This window comes from Cibotium barometz, chromosome 58 (assembly GCF_041138505.1).
Source record: "Cibotium barometz isolate CiBa-2024 chromosome 58, ASM4113850v1, whole genome shotgun sequence".
Lineage (NCBI taxonomy): Eukaryota > Viridiplantae > Streptophyta > Polypodiopsida > Cyatheales > Cibotiaceae > Cibotium > Cibotium barometz.
The window spans coordinates 27,018,564-27,040,817 of NC_141103.1; the positions used below are offsets into that span (position 1 = coordinate 27,018,564).

General features: G+C 47.0%; 1 protein-coding gene across 1 annotated transcript in view; it reads right to left on the reverse strand.

The window, feature by feature from the left end:
- Positions 1 to 22,254, reverse strand: part of LOC147606097 (uncharacterized) — a 124,678-nt gene that overhangs the window by 33,148 nt on the left and 69,276 nt on the right. Inside the window, exons 4-7 of the mRNA XM_086792845.1 lie at positions 7,805 to 7,900; positions 7,565 to 7,691; positions 7,427 to 7,485; positions 7,225 to 7,314 (exon numbers count right to left, since the gene is read on the reverse strand). Of these exons, the coding sequence (XP_086648971.1) occupies positions 7,225 to 7,314; positions 7,427 to 7,485; positions 7,565 to 7,691; positions 7,805 to 7,900 (372 nt within the window). The remainder of the gene's footprint in view (positions 1 to 7,224; positions 7,315 to 7,426; positions 7,486 to 7,564; positions 7,692 to 7,804; positions 7,901 to 22,254) is intronic.

The window sequence follows — 22,254 nt, forward strand, 5'->3', positions numbered from 1 at the left end:
TGTGATTGATCACATGTGGTGTGCAATTGAAGAAGATGAAAGAACGGACTCGGGTATTAACACGATCCCATAACTATGCCTGTGCCTTCCGTTCCTTCCGAATAGAGGGTTAACTCCCCTTCTTCCAACTCCGGCCGTGGAACCCGAACAACAATGAAATCAACCAAGTCATAGGACTCCAAAACAGATTCCATCATTACTGAAACTCGCGGCGGCGGGTGCCCGGGGGACTAGGGCCTTTGACACACTTGTTGATACCATCAATGCATATTAAAACACTTAAACATGGCCACAGCCTTAACACATATCCATCATCACTTTGCATAAAACATAAAGTTGGACAAAACATCCACAAATGCTGAAAATGGAGCTTGCACACGTGACACCGCATAGAGGCCGGAATGGGCCGACCCCCCCCTTGGAGTATTTTATTACCCAAGGAGAATAATATCATGTACAAGCTTTGAGGGCCTTACTCTCCCCACGGGAGATGCCGGATTATCCATATACAAATGCCATAACACAGCCCAACACAAGGCAACTGAGCCGGAACATAGGCTGTAGAAATGCCGAAATAAATGATTGAATACCCTTGCCTTCAGTATTTCTTCGCGATGGAAGCCTCCAAAACAGTCCCATACAGCCGGTATTCTTCATGGACAGCCTTAAAGTGAGAGAGAAAGAGAGTAGCCATCATTAGAGAAGCCTTCAACGGTGGTAGAGGCTAGTGTGCAGCAAGAGAGCCTCCATTAATGAAGAGAGAGGGCTCCAATTTATAGATTTGGGCCTCCCATGAGGTAAAATGGCAAGAGAAGGCTACAATGACAAGTGGAGAGCCACACAATAGCTGAAGTGACAAGTGTGGTCTCACTTTGATCCATTTTCTAACAAGTGTCAGGCCACTTGTCTCACTTTGGTCCACCTCCTTGCCACATGTCCCAATCTAAGAGATGGGTCCTTCCATAAACTTTATCTCTAAAAATATCCCAACCGGTAGACATTCTGTCATAGGCACTTTGTCAACTCTTAGTATCTGCTTAATTCCAGATGTAATGACGCGAACAGAATTTCCATCGGAGTCGGGCCAAAAATAGCAACTCTCCTAAATTTTAGGAGTGTGGTCCTTTGTATTCTAGGATAATCCCCCATTCCCAAAGCTTGTACTTTCCAAATATTTAAACATCCTGGAGTCCACCAGACCCCTTTCAGACTGGGAAATGTCCAGGCTGGTGACATCCTCCCCAACTTCTTAAAAGTTGTCCGCAACTTTAAGCTTCAAGCCATATATTCAAGATATAATCATGTCCCATCGATTGGGCGAGATGCGACAGTCTCAAAAATCCAATCTAACTGAAGAATCCATGTCCCAAAGAAATGGGTGAGACTAAATAAGTCTCCATAATACCAATATCAAAATCATGTCCCAAGATAAATGGGCAAGATAAAAACACTCCCATAAGTCCAGATATCATAATCATGTCCCAAGTAAATGGGCGAGACAAATCAGTCCCATAAGTCGAGATATCATAATCCATGTCCCAAGTAAATGGGCGAGACAAAACAGTCCCATAAGTCCAGATATCATAATCCATGTCCCAAGTAAATGGGCGAGACAAAACATAAGTCGAGATATCATAATCCATGTCCCAAGTAAATGGGCGAGACAAAACAGTCCCATAAGTCCAGATATCATAATCCATGTCCCAAGTAAATGGACGAGACAAAATAAGTATCCTGCCAACAAGACATCGGTCCACATGACCCTTGGCATAGACATAAGTTCCGTCATGTCCACTTTACCACTTGCACTCCGTGTTGGTACTCTGACCACACACCTTGGATGAGAGGTGGGCTTACAAGAGACACACAATGAGCCGGAACGGCCGACCCCTCCCTTGAGTAAATTGTATTACTATTGGAGAAATTCAATACATAGCTTTACGGGCATCCATTGCCAAATCCTCCATGCCAATGCATATGAAATTCAGCATTTAGAAAACAATGTTATGTCCATGTAGATCACCAAGGAGCTGCCTTGACGCCCGGCCCGACTTCAGTGCCCATATTCTCTACCATTGGCTCTATGTTCTACCAAGCAAGGTAGCAACATCTTGAAGAGCATTTAGGACAAGAGAAATACTACACAGGGCGGCTAAACAAGGAGTCCTGAAAACAATCACTCGGCAGGCATAGATAACCTGGTGTTCCATACGCATTTCTGCTACACATAGTTTATAGGCATTTCGGCCACCAATAGTTTGTAGGCATTTCGGCTACCAACTCACACTACCCTCTCAAGTGCCCATGTTCCCTTCCATCTGCTCTCTATTGTTCCACCCACACATGGTAGAAACAATCTTCAAGAGAGCACATAGGACAAGAGAACACTACACAGGGTATGTTGTGCTTGTCACTACCCTTTGAAGTGCCCATGTTCCCTTCCATCTGCTCTCTATTGTTCCACCCTCACATGGTAGAAACAATCTTCAAGAGAGCACGTAGGACAAGAGAACACTACACAGGGTATGTGAATCATGAGTTTCATAAGTCCAATGCATCCCAAATAAAGGGAGCCAAAAGGAATAATCCATCCCTTGGAGTAGAGGTGGACTTTATCCATAAAAGCATCATATCCATGAGATATCCAAATATTTCTTCTCTATAAACTGGGACAGATTCGTCCATAATCTTGACCAAGAAAGAAATCTCCATAGATATAATCCATCCCAATAAAGGGAGCCATGAAAAGAATTCATCCCATTAAAGGGAGCCATAAACAATGTTTCCCTGAAACCATCTTAAGGCAAACAATAACACCTTTCTCCTTGCATAGCTATACAAGGGTTAGTGAACATCAAAAACACTTCATAGCAAAAGCACTAACTTTGCAAACTCAAAGTATACTTAGCTTTTCTTTGCCAGGTTGGTCATGAAGCCAAAAGAAATATCTCGTCACCATATCCTTAAGATATCCTGACATATATCTCCATATAGCTTGCCTGTAAGCTTGATAATATAATCCACAATATCCATATGGAAAGAGTGCTAAACGTGTGCACATAAAGCCAACTTCACACTTCCACGATAAAATTCTGTGAATTCATAAATCCTTAGATCAACATGCTGTCTACTGCTCATGCTCTTGCTTCATAAGCTATGAAGCGGCTGGCCATGCTTTACAGCAATGATGGTAAGTGTGGTCCCCACTTGAGATCTTTTCTCTTCCTTATTGATAGAAGGAAGCCTCCACTTTCAAGAAAGCCTATGCTCTGATACCAATGAAACTCGCGGCGGGGGACTAGGGCCTTTGACACACTTGTTGATACCATCAATGCATATTAAAACACTTAAACATGGCCACAGCCTTAACACATATCCATCATCACTTTGCATAAAACATAAAGTTGGACAAAACATCCACAAATGCTGAAAATGGAGCTTGCACACGTGACACCGCATAGAGGCCGGAATGGGCCGATCCCCCCCTTGGAGTATTTTATTACCCAAGGAGAATAATATCATGTACAAGCTTTGAGGGCCTTACTCTCCCCACGGGAGATGCCGGATTATCCATATACAAATGCCATAACACAGCCCAACACAAGGAAACTGAGCCGGAACATAGGCTGTAGAAATGCCGAGCCAACAATATAATCCATATACCTCCATGTGGGTACTGATTCTACTCGCGGCGGCGGGTGCCCGGGGTACTAGGGCCTTTGACACACTTGTTGATACCATCAATGCATATTAAAACACTTAAACATGGCCACAGCCTTAACACATATCCATCATCACTTTGCATAAAACATAAAGTTGGACAAAACATCCACAAATGCTGAAAATGGAGCTTGCACACGTGACACCGCATAGAGGCCGGAATGGGCCGACCCCCCCCCTTGGAGTATTTTATTACCCAAGGAGAATAATATCATGTACAAGCTTTGAGGGCCTTACTCTCCCCACGGGAGATGCCGGATTATCCATATACAAATGCCATAACACAGCCCAACACAAGGCAACTGAGCCGGAACATAGGCTGTAGAAATGCCGAGCCAACAATATAATCCATATACCTCCGTGTGGGTACTGATTCTTCCCCAAAAACCACGGTTCTTCATGCAATAGAAAGGGTACAGCAAGTACAACTCTCCATTCAGCCGGTACAGCAGGTACAATGGTTGGTACAGCCGGTATAGTGGCTGGTACAGCCGGTACGGTGGCTGGTACAGCAGGTACAGTAAGTACAAAAGCTAGTACAGCAAGTACAGTGGTTGGTACAATCAATATGGTGGCTGGTACAACAAGTACAGCAAGTACAAATGCTGGTACAACACATGCAATGGCTAGAAATCATAATAAGTAATTGAATACCCTTGCCTTCAGTATTTCTTCGCGATGGAAGCCTCCAAAACAGTCCCATACAGCCGGTATTCTTCATGTGCAGCCTTAAAGTGAGAGAGAAAGAGAGTAGCCATCATTAGAGAAGCCTTCAACGGTGGTAGAGGCTAGTGTGCAGCAAGAGAGCCTCCATTAATGAAGAGAGAGGGCTCAAATTTATAGATTTGGGCCTCCCATGAGCTAAAATGGCAAGAGAAGGCTACAATGACAAGTGGAGAGCCACACAATAGCTGAAGTGACAAGTGTGAGGCCACTTGTCTCACTTTGATCCATTTTCTAACAAGTGTCAGGCCACTTGTCTCACTTTGGTCCACCTCCTTGCCACATGTCCCAATCTAAGAGATGGGTCCTTCCATAAACTTTATCTCTAAAAATATCCCAACCGGTAGACATTCTGTCATAGGCACTTTGTCAACTCTTGGTATCTGCTTAATTCCAGATGTAATGACGCGAACAGAATTTCCATCGGAGTCGGGCCAAAAATAGCAACTCTCCTAAATTTTAGGAGTGTGGTCCTTTGTATTCTAGGATAATCCCCCATTCCCAAAGCTTGTACTTTCCAAATATTTAAACATCCTGGAGTCCACCAGACCCCTTTCAGACTGGGAAATGTCCAGGCTGGTGACAATTACCTTCCATATGCCGTAGTTGTTCCAGTCCAACTAGCGGTCCACCGGGAATGTGGGGAGTGTCAGGATCTTCACGTGCTTCTCAGCCATCTCAAGCAAATCTGCCATCTCAAGGGTTCACAAGGTCTCGTGAAGGGAGGGTGGGTGGGAAAAAAGAAGAAGAAGAGGCAGCAAATAGAATGCAAGGTGGCTGTCCAATGGTGATGGCCGCCTTCTACCCGATCTCCAAGTACCGTATAGCCCAAAACAATCTCCAATCAGCACCTAACTTAGCAAACTCTCACTGTGAATCGGTATGGTGGAATTGTCGCCAATGAAAATGCGACCTGACTGCCATTTCAGATCCTTAAAGAAGTCACGGGAAGGAGTCATGTACCTGGAAGCACCACTATCAAGAATCCATTCTCGAGTATCCTTGGCGGTGAAGCCAACTGCCTCCTCGCTCGAAGAAGATGAAGCATCGGTATCTAACATCTCCAAGTGCACAAAGGAGTCATGTACCTGGAAGCACCACTATCAAGAATCAACACTCTTCCCAATCCGCTTGGGACACTTCCTCCAAGAGTGGCCTTTCTTGCCACAATCATTACAGGTCCTCTCGGCCCTCAATTTCTCTCGGTTGGAATCGGGCTTCTTCTCAGATGACTTCTTCGATGACGCCTTGCCTTTGCCCTTGTTGTTGTTAGGGCCCTTCGACCGTTGGTCAATCAAGGCCTCAGAATCTCCGCCCTGTGGAGGGTTCGTGAATCGCTCTTTCTGGTCCAAGACTATGGGCACAAGCTCCTCCCATGTGATGGTGCTGAGCCTGCCACTGGTGATCAAAGAAGAGTAAAAGGCTGAGAACTTAGAGGGCAAATATGTCACAGCAACGTTATGGCCATATCCTCTAACGATCTCTTTCCCGGCCTGGAGAACTTCCTGCTGAAGAGCCTGCAGCTTGTTGATGTGCTCCCGCATCATCGACGACTTTGCAGGATTCATCACCCGCATCTGATCTTTCAAGGAGATTCTCTTCATGGGTGATACCCTGTTGTAGAGAGAAGCCAAATGCTGCCAAATACCTCTGGCTAGCGTCATATGCTTTATGTGATTGATCACCTGTGGTGTGCAATTGAAGAAGATGAAAGAACGGACTCGGGTATTAACACAATCCCATAACTATGCCTGTGCCTCCCGTTCCTTCCGAATAGAGGGTTAACTCCCCTTCTTCCAACTCCGGCCGTGGAACCCGAACAACAATGAAATCAACCAAGTCATAGGACTCCAAAACAGATTCCATCATTACCTTCCATATGCCGTAGTTGTTCCCGTCCAACTAGCGGTCCACCGGGAACGTGGGGAGTGTCGGGATCTTCACGTGCTTCTCAGCCATCTCAAGCAAATCTGCCATCTCAAGGGTTCACAAGGTCTCGTGAAGGGAGGGTGGGTGGGAGAAAAGAAGAAGAAGAGGCAGCAAATAGAATGCAAGGTGGCTGTCCAATGGTGATGGCCGCCTTCTACCCGATCTCCAAGTCCCGTATAGCCCAAAACAATCTCCAATCAGCACCTAAATTAGCAAACCCTCGACGTCCCACTATCTCCAAGCTTCAAGCCACCTGGGGCTCTGATACCATGTCAGAATGCACAGCGGAAATGAAGACAACTGCTGTAAAGAGCAATACACAGATGCAAGAGAGAGACTAGTGTAACTCTGCTATATACACCAATAAATCCCAGAATACAGAATGAAGAGTGTGGGGGGGCAAGGGGCCATTTTATATGGCCCCAGGCTGCTGGTCGGCCAGCACTAAAACAGCCGACAGCAGCCCACATGTCCACGACCAGCAATAAGCCCGATTGGCCAGCAGAAGGGCAATGGGCCAGTATCTGAATCCAGTCGGCCAGCATCTGATACAGCCGACAGGAAGAAAACAGCCTCCCACACCTGGCAAGAAATGGGAAAAATACATGGAAGTGAGGAAAAATTGGGAAACACCTAAACTGGGCGGGCACATCCACAACAGAGGCCCTGACATAGTGTACAGACAGGAGATGACTGCTAACATTTCCTCCCAGGAACACGGACCATACCAAGGTTCCCTACCTATTCCCTCTCCCTTTGTTTCCCCTTTTCTGTCTGGGATGACGTTTCAACCACACACTATGGTTGGCAACCAGAAACAAACCAGAAACACATTTTTTACTCTTCAAGCACCTTCTTGTTTTTCTTCTTTTCACTGCTTTGCTTTGCTGAAGAACGATGTTTATAGCCCCCCAGCACAACAGCCGGCTCCACAGCATCCAACTGCCAAAAACGCATGCGTGCAGTTTGTTTATGGTCTAGAAATAGAAACATTACTGCAATCTGAAAACCATTCCCAAGTTCAAATCTCTACGGAAAGCACAAATTGACATACTATATCAAGGTCCCATATCTCAATTTCTGGTTGCATTGTTCCCACTGCCACATAATTTCCTACAAGAAAATGACATACAATCAGCCCAAAAATAAAGTGGTCCACAGAGAGGTCAGAATGTAGAATTTCCACACTTACCCTTTTCACCTCCTTTGAGATCACAATCAAGCCATGCTAGACTTAGCGGAAAGGCTGGTAGCATTACATCATGATGCACATACATGTTCTGGGTGCCATCTTCCAATACATCTTCGTAAACCCACATCTAAGAAAATGGCGCAATCAGATCCTTCACAAATTCTAGTGGGCTAACTAGAACAGCACCAGCCATTTTTGCTATGGCTATACAAACACACAATCTGGATTGCTTTCACATACCTCAAGATGGCTGACATCATCCTCATTCCGAGCAGTCAATAAAAGTAAATCTGCAGGCTTTATTGTCATGTCCTCTATTTCTTCTTCATCTTCACTCTGACAATCCAACAAATTCATTAGTAAACTCTCTCTCTCTCTCTCTCTCTCTCTCTCTCTCTCTCTCTCTCGGGTGGGCCATAGTGATGAAGCAAGAAGTAGAGAAAGAATGGACAGAAGTGGTGAGAAAACACCCCACACCCATGCCCATCATACATGATACGTTGGAAGAGCAGAAGAGGAGGAAGTTCCGCGCTCTTCATTTGAGGGTGACAGGACTAAAGGAGGGGGAATCTCCCAAGGCCGACACTCTAGCCCTATGCAAGAAACTCAAAGTGGAAGGGACCCCTTATGTGGACACATGGCGTGTGGGACGAGACACCTCACGGGAGCGCCCCTCATCTTGAATTCTTGGACCTTGCTAGCCGAGACGCCTTCATGGACACACGGATAGATCTCCGAGGGGAGAAATATACCTAGGGGATGATCTCACCTAAACCCATGTGGAGCACACACGGGCGAACATGCCCAAGGTGCACGAGGCCCGCAAGGCGGGAAAGTGGGCAGTATACAGGGACGGGCGAGTCATCATCACAGAGCAGCGTCCCAAATAGGGACACGGAGTCTGTGGGACCATACACCTGGAGCTAGCAGTTTGGAACTGCAATGGGACACTATGGTCGGACATTGGGGGACTTAGGGAAGATTTTACAAAGAGGGATATTATCTTCTTCATAGAGACCCACGAGAGCCCGGAGAGAGGGCTACCACGCATTTCAGGCTATGAGTGGGATCCGCCTACCGAGAGGAGACACGCACGTGGTGGGGTATGCGGGTATGGCGGAGTGGCACTACTATTCAGGACACATCTATAGCCCATGATCACCATAGTCCGCAAGGACACAAAGGCACGCTTTATGTGGGCGAGGTTACAGGTCACACTGCAGAGATGTATACACATTGTAGTATGTTACTTCCCACCTAGGAAGTCCCCCTATGCTATTCTAGAGGAGGGAGAGCAGTTTTATCCCCTCCATGCATACATCATTGAGTTCTCATGCTTGGGTGAAGTTCTCCTTTTAGGGGACTTCAATACCAGGACTCGAAGCCAGCAAGTATCTGTATATGACCAAGAGGAGCCGACCATGCAGGAGATAGACTCGGAGGAGATTGGCATTCAGCGAGCATCACAGGATAGAGGGGACATTACAGCATCACGGAGAGAGTTCCCCGTGCTAGGGACCACACATGGCTTAGCCATCTTCAATGGGATGTTCCGTTGGCCTTATTCCAGAGCTCTCACATGCTTCCCACATCGTGGAGGCTCAAGTACAGTGGATTACTTGATGGGATCTCCGGCTTTAGCCACATCCATATTTATCTTCACCATTCCCACCCGAATGACGGAGTCTTACCACGAACATTTGGAATCAGTTAAAGACAGGTTGGCTAAAGCGTAGGAGGCATACACTCGACAAGCCAATAAAGACCGAAGGGATGTGAAGTTCTCGAAAGGAGATTGGATTTATCTTCGGATTATGAAGCAACATCTAAAACAGGTGGACAAGCGATACCCAAAATTGTCGTTCAGGTGCTTCGGACCTTTTCCTATCTAAAGAAAGATCAACAAGGTGTCAATGAAGTCGAAGCTACCTCCAAGCTGGACTATGCACGACGTGTTCCATGTCAATTGGCTAAAACCGTATGTAGGTCCAATCCCTTCAGAAGTTAAAGACGAAGCGGAACCAGCATAGTTGATGGCGCTTAAGTGATGGTTCCAGAATAGATCTTTTTTCACCGCTTCAAGCATGGCTCAAGCCAAAGCCAAAGACAGTTCCTCATGAAGTTTCAAGGCCAAGGGACTCACGAAGCAGTTTGGCTTGACAAAGACTTCTTCGAAGACTATCTAGCTTTATTGACGGACTATTTGAAGGCTATGCAGCTTCCGTCAAGTTAAGCAAAAGGGGATGTCACGTGCATCCTGCACTTGGATGCCACATGGACATATCTGAACAGAAGGTGCATGACCTGGAGTGGAAACCGGTCCCATGTGAGCCTTGTCCAAGACGAGTCAGCCAAGGTTCCACTCTAAGCGTCTAAAGTCAGGTGTGCATTGTCTTGCACATGAAGCAGTGCCAGTCCGTATTGTGAGTCTCCCTCTGGAATGATGTTAAGTGTCCTGAGTATTTGGTTTGCAACAAGATGCCAGGCATTTATGTAGAAGCATGTAGGACACGGCCAGCCCTCAGGGCTACCCCAAGAAGGGGTCTTCAATCCCTTGAGTGGGCATTGGGTAGGCTTTAGGCCACCTAAGAAGGGCCAGGAAGGCCCATGGCCTTGCCCACCAGCCATAGATGGGCTGGGCAGGCTGTCGGCCAGCCCATGGGGTTGGCCAACCAGCCGACAGGGCCTAAAGGCCAGCCCAGCCAGGCGGCCAGTCATAGAGGCTGCCCAGCAGCAGGCACAGACCTGGACAGCAGCCAGCAGCAAGCGCATAAGGGCCAGCCCAGCATCCAGTGTGAAAATGATTGAATAAATGCATTTATTTGCATAAGGACCAGGTCGTGGGGTTTTCTGCAGCAGGCCGACCCCTGAAAAACCAGCCGACCAGCATCTAGAAGGGGTATAAATAGCCCAGTCATAAATCCATTCAAGCATCTCATTATTCACAAAGGGCTTGCTGAATTCCAAGGGCCAGGACAGCCAAGGGGAACTCTCAGCCAAGGTGAAGAGTGCAGGTCAAGAACCAGATTTTCTATCTGCAGAATTTGCATCATTCTAATAAAGCAAATACACCATTCGTGGTGGGGACCCTACAGAGGGTATTCAGGACCCAATACTGTGTCTGATTCTCCCCCTCTCTCTGTTTCTACACACCTCTCTCTATGCTGTGTGTTATCTTCGCCACGAACGATTGCTGAATTTCTGAACATTGAAGTTACCGATTCTTCCACCGAGCTTCCGCATGTTACAACTCGCCTGCAAGAAACGAGCACATTGTCATAAACAACACGAGGACTTATACCAACTCTTCTTGAGCGGGATTCTAACAAGACTTGGCGTAGGATCCAAGAACGCCGCTTACCCCCCCCCCCCCCCATCACAGACCCACACATCTAGCACTCATATGCACACGCCTTATATCACATTCCCCACCAACCCCCTCTCCCACATCCACCTCACACACGTCCCACCACATCCACCTTCTTCACAGGAGACATGGTGGTGAAGGCTATACGCAAGCTTCAGAACGGCCGATTCACAGGATCACGAGGGGTTTATGGCTAGGCACCTCTCTTATGCAGGTAACACCCTGGCACCTCTCCTGTTTAATATGGCCCTCTCAAAGGGCTTTCCCTCCACCTAGTCATCCAACATTATTGCGCCTATCCATAAGGCAGGAGACCCCATGGATTCTAGAGCCATCATGATTCATGATCGACCATATCTTGGCAAAGCTCTATGCATCTATACTTAATTCTGAGCCCAGCACACTAGTAGAGAGAGAGAGGTGTTAGCAGTCATCTCCTGTCTATACACTATGTCAGGGCCTCGGTTGTGCGTGTGCCCGCCCGTATTTAGTGTCTTCCCATTTTTCCTCTCTCTCCGTATTTTTTCCTCTTTATCTGGAGGTGTGTATGGGCTCTCGGCTGCCCCCAGATGCTGGCCGACTGAGTTTTCTTGCTGCCCGACTGATCTGGTGCTGCCTGACCCATTTCTCAGTGCTGGTCGACTGCTTTTCTTCTGGCCGACTGGGCATCTGCTGGTCGTGGGCAGCCAGGGCTGCTGTCAGCTGATTATGGGCTGGCCAACCAGCAGCCAGGGGCCATATAAAATGGCCCCTTGCCCCCACACTCCCACTTGTATATTTTCGGGATTTTATTGGTGTATATAGCAGAGTTACACAGCTTCTCTCTCTTTCGTCTGTGTATTGCTCACTACAATAGTTGTCTTCATTTCCGTTGTGCATTCTGACATGGTTTCAGAGCCCCAGGTGGCTTGAAGCTTGGAGACAGTGGGACGTTGAGGGTTTGCTAATTGAGGTGCTGATTGGAGACTAGGATCACTAGTGGTAGGCTCAGCACCATCACATGGGAGGAGCTTGTGCCCATGGTCTTGGACCAGGAAGCATAGTTGCATTCCATACTGGTACGGATTGGCTCAGTCCGTAGAGTACATTCCATACGCCATACGGAACAGTTGACGTGGACAATTTTTTTAAAAATCCCCAACCCATCGCTTTCGCATCGCGTAGGGTTCCGTACCTTTTTTTTAAATCGTTTTGGTTCGTGTTTTGTGCCGCCGTCGCGTTTTCGTACCTGCACCGTATTGTGCGCTCCCGGATCCCATACCAACACCGCCCATCTGTTGTCCAGCTCAAAGGTGCCCCTCTCTCCCTCTCTCTCTCTCTCTCTCTCTCTCTCTCTACTTGGTACTTATTACTCTCTAGACTCTCTCTCTCATGAATGATCATTGATGACACAGAGACTCTCTCTCTCTCTCTCTCTCTCAACCCTTGATTAAACTAATCCTACCCTAATAAGTTAATTTTAACACAAATTAATCATTACCCCCAATTCAAGAAATTCCAATTTTCAAAAATTCCCTCTATTTTCAGCCTTCAAGAATTCCCTCTATTTTCAATCATTTCCTAAGCTCTCTATTTTCAAAAATTACCTCTATTAATTATGTATTTTTATTTTTTTCCCAATCATTCCCTCTATTTTCAGAAATTCAGCCCCTTGAACAATCCCTTTTCAATCACGCGGCCACATGTCAAAGTTGGGAGGCAAGGGAGTTGGTGGGTGCCCAAGTATTCCACAAGAGATGGCTGATACTATTATAAGGGAGAACCCCAAGGAGTTTCCACACGGCAGAGAGATTCGTAGCACTATCGTTGATGACAATGTGTTGTTGGATCCTTTGCCTATAGATGCAGCACCTAGCAAGAAGAGGGCTAGGATTTTTGAGAATGAGGAAGTGCCTGGTTCTTCTGCACCTATTGGGCAACCTTCTAGGCAATGCAACATTGATTCCTCCTTGCACTCCATGTCATGGATCAAGGAGAGACAACGTAGGGCAAAGATTGAGATAGAGCACACTCTCATTGAGTGTAATATCTCTTTCAATGTGCTACGCATAGACCAATGGAAGAGGATGATTGCCGTTGTTGCAGCTATAAGCAATGTGAAAGCTATTGTGGAGGTGGGGGTAGAGAATGTGGTGCAAGTGGTAATAGACAATGCCTCTAACTGCAAGAGGATGGGTGAGCTAATTGAGGAAGAGTTTCCAAGCATTGTGTGGACTCCTTGTGCTGCACTCTCCTTGGATCTTCTTATGGAGGATATTGGGAGCTTGAGTTGGGTGAAGCCCATCATCGAGGATGCTACACGCATAGCTTCTTTCTTTAGAAAGAAGCACCAGGCATTGGCTATTTTTCGCTCTCATAGTGCGAAAGATATCATACAACCCTCCAAGACCAGATTCGCTTCTATGTATTTGGTCTTGGAGCGTTTGTATGATGTTCGAGATGCTCTTCGCCAATCAGTGGTTGATGCACCTTGGAGGCAAATGCATAATGCAAATCATGAAGCCACAAGGACCATCCAAAGAAAAGTGCTAGATGAGGAGTTTTGGACAGAAGCACATAGCATCACCATAGTCTTGAAACCCCTCTTTATCCTCTTGTGTGTCACAAATACGGAGGGGTCTACCATGGAAATACTCTATCATCTTTTCCACAAGACGAAGAGAGAGCTTGCAGCATGCACGGTCATCTCCAGAGCCAGGTGAATACTAAATATTGAATTGTAAATTGCAATGTCTATTTAATATTTAGTATTTATAAATTACTCTTCGAAGTTCGTAGTATGTACTTATGGTTATTGACATTCACAGGGTGGATGAGATTATGCGCCTTGTAGAGCGGAGATGGGATTGGATGCGTCGTCCAATTCATGGTATGGCAGTACTATTGCATCCTCTCTATAAGAGTGCAGATCTTTTCATGGACACGGCGCTTCTATCCATGAGAGATCACTACATGAGTCATGTACTGATCGATGAGCAACAGGTATACATTGATTGAGAGATGATAGGATACTCCAATAACCTTGGAGAATTCTATAGTGCGGTGTTTCTATGCTGCCAGAGGTGTGTAAGACACCTCTTGATTGGTGGGAGACACATGGATACCATCAGCCTCAACTAAAAGCCCTTACACTTCAGCTATTATCCCAGGTAATAATACAAAATACATATCGATAAAAAATTCGGCTTTGGAGTCACGAGTGTAGGATGCAAGCTTTAAGATTTGTTATAACTAAGACTCGAATCTTCGTGAATTTAAGGATTGTTCCTCTAGAGCCTGTGAGAGGAACTGGAGTTCCTACTCTCTTATTCACACGAAGATCCGAAACCACTTGAGCACGGCACAACTAGAGAGGTTGGTGTTTTGCAGAGCCAACCTTTTCAGAATCTTCGAAAGATGGATAGACCAAAACAGGTAAAAAAAATTACGACATACTGACACACTTCAAAGTTCATCGTAAGCTTAAAGTGATTAGTCACTAATAACTACTAGTGAATACATGCTCCATAGGTTGATGTTGAGGAGTTCGAGCGCCGCAACCAGCAACATGTCGAGGAGAGCGACATAGTACGTGATGAGCAGGAGATATACAGACAACTTCACAGAGAGCTCGAGGCCATTGATAGACGAGTCACTCGAGCTCGGTCTCGAGCTCTCACTACCAGCTCCCTCACTTCTTTAGCTCAACAGAGTCGTCCTTCCACCTCTAAAGGCACCAGGGTGTATACTCGTGGTGCACATGCCAGAGGGAGAGTCGCTAGAGTGATCAGTAGAGGTGGTCCAGAGCACCAGATGCAGACTCTTCCAGAGGAGATACCTGGGACCTCTGGCATTGTTGAGGAGATACCAAGTGATGTGGGGAAGCGGGAGCCACTATATGATTCTGATGGGAATCTCCTCATCACAGATGGAGACTACTCATCATCCTCATCTTCATACTTGGATGAGCCGACCATATGGCTATTGGCGTTTGTACTTTGTAGTATATACTAGGATTTCAGCTTCAGCCGGACTTCATATTGTATGCAGTGCACCTCATTTGACATTTATATAGCATACATATTTGCATTTCAATTGTTTTTTGTGCATCTTTGTGTACCAGTGTCGCTAAATTATGAATGATTTATACTATGTGTTTTTTTTTTATATACACATTTATAAAAAAAAGTGAACGTACTTAAAGCACTCATCTTGATGCGTACTTTACGTACTCGTACTCGTACCGTACCTAAAGTACTCAACCACTATGCCAAGAAGAGTGATTTACGAATCCTCCACAGGGCGGAGGTTCCGAGGCCTTGACTGGCCAACAGTCGAAAGGCCGTAACAACAACAAGGGCAAAGAGAAGTCTTCATCGGAGAAGTCTTCTGAAAAGAAGCCCGATTCAGACCGTGACAAATTGAAGGCCGAGCGGACCTGTAATGATTGTGGTAAGAAAGGCCACTATTAAAGGAAGTGTTCCAAGTGGACTGGGAAGAGTGCTGATTCTTCAACTTTAGCTGCAAAGACTCCAACCTTTGTGCACTTGGAGATGTTGGACACCGATGCTTCATCTTCTTCGAGCAAGGAGGCAGTTGGCTTCACCGCCAAGGATACTCGGGAATGGATTCTTGATAGTGGTGCTTCCAGGCACATGACTCCTTCCCGTGACTTCTTTCAGGATCTGAAACGGCAGTCAGGTCGCATTTTCATTGGCGACAATTCCACCATACCGATTCACAGTGAGGGCCGGATGCAGATCATTCCCGATGGCAGAGGGGGGAAGCATTCCTCTCGTGTTCTTTACGTCCCCGCACTTGGTTTTCATCTGTTGTCAATATATGAGGTGTGCAAGACTGGCTTCCGGGTGATGTTCAAGGAGCATTCTGTTGCTCTACGGGACCGCGAGACTGGCCAGGTTGTTTGGGAAGTCGGAGTGGAGAATGGTATATACAAACTCTCATGTAACACGCGGAAGCTCTGGAAGTCTTCTTTCAGCCCTAAACACTCTTGGAAAACATCTGATGCAAAACGCAAATATAGAGAGAGAGAAGTGCTCGAAATTCAGTATATTCTATGGTACAAAAAGGTACTTGTCTGCAGCCCTTGGCTGCCTCCTTGAAAAGGTGGTAACACACCAAAATCTGTCCCCTATGGGACCCCTAATGACTCACACCCCTAGAGGGAGTGAATGATTAAAACCGTGAGCAAGGGGGCCTATTTATAGCCCTTGGAATACATGGGGAACTGGCCGACTGCTGGTCGGCTAGTCATAAATTCATTAATATCTTTTTAATGCAGCCCGACTGGATCTACACCTTGTTCTTGATGCGCCTGCTGCTGCTCCTATTTGCTGGTCCAGCCGACACCACCTGTCCTGCAGCCAACACACTTCTGGCACTGCTGATGTCAGCCGACAGTACTTCCTGGCAGCCAGCCAGGCAGCCAGCCAACTGCATCACCCCTCCATGATCCCAGTTTGTCCTGCCCCAAGTCAACCACAGATGCTACACCTGAGGTTCCTAAATTCTGGTTCTTCCTATCTTATACTGGCTCATACTCTTTATCTGATTGCCTTTTCTGGATCTAGCCCTGAGAATGTCCATGGCATCTATGATACACATGACATCCCCCTCTGCTAAACTTGATGACGGGATTCCAACCTGCTCTTGGATGAATGTCATCATCCCAATCCTGTCCCGAAGTCCCTCTGTCATCATCTATCCCTGGCAACCCTTTTTCTCTGAAAACCGGCCTGTTCTCCAAACCACTCTGTCTTAGACGAAAATCTATGCATCTGATTCCATCAAAAGTCCACAATCCATTCCTGCCCTGACTCTGAACACCGTCTTGGTCTTCATTCCTGGAACTGAGTCTGGCACTCTCACGTCACCCTTGGAGGATCAACCTCCCTTGGGACCGTTACTTGAGAACCTATCTGGCTCATGGAACTGCCATCCCCTCTCGCACTGTGGAACACCACCAACTAACCTCCTGGGAGTTCTTCCCGATCTGTGTTCTTGCCTTGGGCTTCGAATCCGTGTACTTTCCTGTACCTTGGACCTGTACACCATCATATGGGATTGAATCAGTGTTTAGCTTTGCTGAGCCTGATGCTCTGATACCAATGTAACACGCGGAAGCTCTGGGAGTCGTCTTTCAACCCTAAACACTCTTGGAAAACATCTGATGCAAAACGCAGATATAGAGAGAGAGTAGAGAGAGAGTAGAGAGAGAGATAAGTGCTGGAAATTCAGTATATTCTATGGTACAAAAAGGTACTTGTCTGCAGCCCTTGGCTGCCTCCTTGAAAAGGTGGTAACACACCAAAATCTGTCCCCTATGGGACCCCTAATGACTCACACCCCTAGAGGGAGTGAATGATTAAAACCGTGAGCAAGGGGGCCTATTTAAAGCCCTTGGAATACATGGGGAACTGGCCGACTGCTGGTCGGCCAGTCATAAATTCATTAATATCTTTTTAATGCAGCCCGACTGGATCTACACCTTGTTCTTGATGCGCCTGCTGCGCTGCTCCTATTTGCTGGTTCAGCCGACCACGTCTATGGGCAGCCGACACCACCTGTCCTGCAGCCAACACACTTCTGGCACTGCTGATGTCAGCCGACAGTACTTCCTGGCAGCCAGCCGACTGCATTACCCCTCCATGATCCCAGTTTGTCCTGCTCCGAGTCAACCACAGATGCTACACCTGAGGTTCCTAAATTCTGGTTCTTCCTATCTTATACTGGCTCATACTCTTTATCTGGTTGCCTTTTCTGGATCTAGCCCTGAGAATGTCCATGGCATCTATGATGCACATGACATCTCAGCACTCTCCTCTTTGACAGGTTCTCAAATTGGTGATTTTGTCATGTGCATGAATATGCCATGGACATTCTCAGAGATTCTACAGCAGAGGTAACCAGAAAAGGACCATTAGAGTTGGGGATTTGGAGCACAGAGTGCAGATGGGCCAGTGATGGACTTGGAGATAGGTGGAAGGATGCACTGACAGTTGCGTTGGATTCAAGGCAGGACCAGGACAGTCAGCTGCAGATTTGTTGTCGGCTGTACCTGATCTGAGGCGGCTGTACCATTAGGCGGCTGCAGGCGCATGAAGATACAAGAAGAAGCCAAGTCGGTTTGAGCATTTAATGGAGTGTTGACTCGCCGACCAGCAGTCAGCCAGTTTCACATGTCTTGTGGAAGGCCTATAAATAGGCTAGGAGGCTCATCATTCATTGCATTCAATCCTCTAGGGATTGGGTCTTAGGGGTCCAAGTAGGGACCAGATCTAGGGTGTTTACCACCTTTTTATGAAGGCAGCCTAGGGCTGTAGCAAAGTACCCTTTTTGTACTATATGAAATATACTGAATTTCCAGCACATCTCTCTCTGTCTCTCTACTCTCTCTCTATATCTGCGTTTTGCATCAGATGGTTTTCCAGGAGTGTTTAGGGCTGAAAGAAGACTCCCAGAGCTTCCGCATGTTACATTGGTATCAGAGCATCAGGCTCAGCAAAGCTAAACACTGATTCAGTCCCATATGATGGTGTACAGGTCCAAGGTACAGGAAAGTACACGGATGCGAAGCCCAAGGCAAGGAACACAGAATCGGGAAGAGCTCCCAGGAGGTTTGTTGGTGGTGTTCCACAAAGCCAGAGGGGATGGCAGTCCTGTGAGCCGAATAGGTTCTCGGGCAATGGTCCCAAGGGAGGTTTATCCTCGAAGGGTGATGTGAGGGTGCCAGACTCATTTCTCACGAATGAAAACCAAGACAGTGTTCAGAGTCAGGGCAGGAATGGATTGTGGACTAGATGGAACATATGCATAGATCTTAGTCTGAGACAGAGTGGTTTGGAGAACAGGCCGGGCTTTCAGAAAAAAGGGTTGCCAAGGATGGATGGATGACAGAGGGACTTCGGGAAAAGATTTGGGATGATGACAGTCATCCAAGAACAGGTTGGATTCCCGTCATCAAGTTTAGCAGAGGGGGATGTCATGTGCATGAATATGCCATGGACATTCTCAGAGATTCTCCAGCAGAGGTAACCAGAAAAAGACCATTAGAGTTAGGGATTTGGAGTACAGAGTGCAGATGGGCCAGTGATGGACTTGGAGATAGGTGGAAGGATGCACTGACAGTTGCGTTGGATTCAAGGTAGGACCAGGACATTCGGCTGCAGATTTGTTGTTGGCTGTACCTGATCTAAGGCGGCTGCACTTCAGGAGGCGGCTATACCATTAGGCGGCTGCAGGCGCATGAAGATACAAGAAGAAGCCAAGTCGGTTTGAGCATTTAATGGAGTGTTGACTGGCCAACCGGCAGTCGGCCAGTTTCACATGTCTTGTGGAAGGCCTATAAATAGGCTAGGAGGCTCATCATTCATTGCATTCAATCCTCTAGGGATTGGGTCTTAGGGGTCCAAGTAGGGACCAGATCTAGGGTGTTTACCACCTTTTTATGAAGGCAGCCTAGGGCTGTAGCAAAGTACCCTTTTTGTACTATATGAAATATACTGAATTTCCAGCACATCTCTCTCTCTCTCTCTACTCTCTCTCTATATCTGCATTTTGCATCAAATGGTTTTCTAGGAGTGTTTAGGGCTGAAAGAAGACTCCTAGAGCTTCTGCATGTTACAGATTTGTGGCACTTTTGGTTTGGCCACTTAAATGTGGATGCGCTGCGGCGCGCTTTCCTGGACCAGATGGTGGTTGGCTTGCCAGATGTTGGCAGCAAGCAGGGACGCTGTAGTTCTTGCATTCATGGTAATGCAGCACATGGAATCTTTTCCGAAGCAGGCTTCCAAGCGGGCTTCGAAACCTTTGGAGTTGGTACACACTGACTTGTGTGGACCTACGCAGACGCCATCCTTGGGAGGTTCTTTGTACTTCATGCTGCTTGTTGATAATTGTAGCAGACTCTCTTGGGTTTATTTTCTTTCACATAAGGACCAAGATTTTGCTCGGTTCAAGGAGTGGCATGTGATGGTGGAGAAAGAGTTTAGCTTGTAGATAAAGACTATTAGGGCTGACAAAGGAGGAGAGTTTTCTTCCAATGCATTCGTGCGGTTTTGTGCGGAACATGGCATCAAGCGGGAGCTGGCCGATACAGGTTCGCCTTTAGAGAATGGAGTAGTTGAGCGAAAGAACAGGACTGTGGTGGTGATGGCGAGGACAATGCTGGAGCATCGTGATCTTCCTCGTCCACTTTGGGGAGAGGCTGTGGCTACGACTGTCCATATCCTCAACTGTTCTCCGACGACTTCAGTACCAAACATGACTCCCTTTGAGGTGTATTTTGGCAGGAAACCAGATGTACCCATTTCTGTGTGTTTGGGAGTGATGCATATGTTCACATTCCAAAGAAGCAAAGGGGGAAGCTCGACTCAAAGTCCCAAAAGCTTGTCTTTGTGGGATATAACTCTCTTTCCAAGGGATATAGGTTGTATGATCCAGAAAGGAACGAGGTCGTCGTCAACATAGGGATATGGTTTTTGATGAGCATGTTCCAGTTTCCGCTCTTGATAAGCCGCCACTTCTTGGAGACCCAGATGCTTCTAATGATGATTCCCAGTCGATTGTTCCAGCTCGACAGCCTCAGTCAGTTGAGGAGGTTGAGCCCGCAGCTGGAGTTGAGCCCCCGCAGCAGTAGAAGGCTCCGCGTTCTGTTTGAGTACCTAGGTGGTTGGTTGACACCCTTCGGGAGTCGGGTGTTACGGAGCTTCCCTCCGAATGGACCACAGAGGACGGACCTCAAAGATCGCATGGAGTTCGTGACAAAAGTCATTCAACAGAGCTTTTAAAGGTAAACTATGCTTTGATGTCTCGTACCATGCGGGACAAAGAGCCCACTTCCGTCAAGGAAGCCCTTGCACAGGATACTTGGAGAAAAGCCATGAAGGTGGAACTGGATGCCATAGAGAAGAATAACACTTGGGAATGGTTCCCAAGCCGTCAAAACGGTCTGTCATTGGTGTCAAGTGGGTCTTTAAGACCAAGTATACGTCAGATGGGTCGGTGGACAAACACAGCCAAACTTGTGGCTAAGGGTTATGCTCAACGGCCTGGCATCGACTATGAGGATACCTTTACACCGACAGCGAGGATGACCATGATTCGGACCATTCTTGCCCTTGCTTCTTCTCAACGGTGGCCCGTATTTCAGATGGACGTTAAATCTGTGTTCCTTAATGGTGACCTGCAGGAGGAGATGTATGTTGAGCAGCCTCGTTAACAGGTTGCAGAAGGCCTTGTATGGTCTTAAGCAGGCTCCCAAGGCTTGGAATCAGAAGATTGATTCCTTCTTTCTACGGACTGAATTTCAGAGATCGGTTGCAGATCCTAACCTATATCTCTTTTAGGAACACGGCATGGTCATGTTGATCATCGTTTATGTGGATGACCTCATTCTCACTGCCGGTCATATGGAGCACATTGCAGTGACGAAGGCTGCCTTGTCAAAGGAGTTTGAGATGACCGATTCAAGCTTACTCCAGTTTTTATTGGGATTGGAGATCTGGCAGACCCAGAGGGGGTTCTTTGTCTCTCAGTAGCGGTATGTCCATGAGTTGCTTGAGGCCTTTGGGATGGAGAACTGCAAGCCTATCACGTCACCAATGGACCCGAACACGAAACTCACAGTTAATGATCCTTGTGAGCCAGTTGATGCCTCTTTGTACCGGAAGCTGGTTGGTTCCTTGATCTAGTTGCTAAACACCAGATTGGACTTGACCTTTCTTGTGGGGTTGTTGAGCTCATTTATGCAAACGCCGTTGAAGTCTCATTGGGACGCAGGATTGCGGATCTTGTGGTATCTGCAGGGTATGAAGGATCTTCGACTCTTCTACACCACTGGAGGTGAAACGAAGGAACGAGTTCGACTCCAAGGTTGGAGTGACTCAGATTGGGGAGGAGATCCAGACACGAGGAGATCTACATCAGGCTACAATTTTTCCCTCGGCTCAGGAGTTGTTTCATGGAGCAGCAAGAGGCAGCCAACTATTGCCTTGTCGTCTACAGAGACAGAGTACCGGGCTGCTTGTGGTGCTGCTTGCGAGGTTGTGTGGCTGCGGAGGTTGCTTGGCGAGATTGGGTTCCACAGAAAGAGCCCACAGTCATCCAGTGCAATAACCAGAGCTACATTGCTATTGCTCGGAACCCGGTCTTCCATGCCCGGACCAAGCACATAGAGATACAATATCACTTTGTTCGTGAGAAGATCTTGGCTGGTGACATCTTGCTTCTTTATTGTTCGACGAAGGACAATGCGGTGGACCTCTTCACGAAGTCTCTACCTCAGGCTATGCTCTGGCGGCACTCCAACTCACTGGGGTTGGTT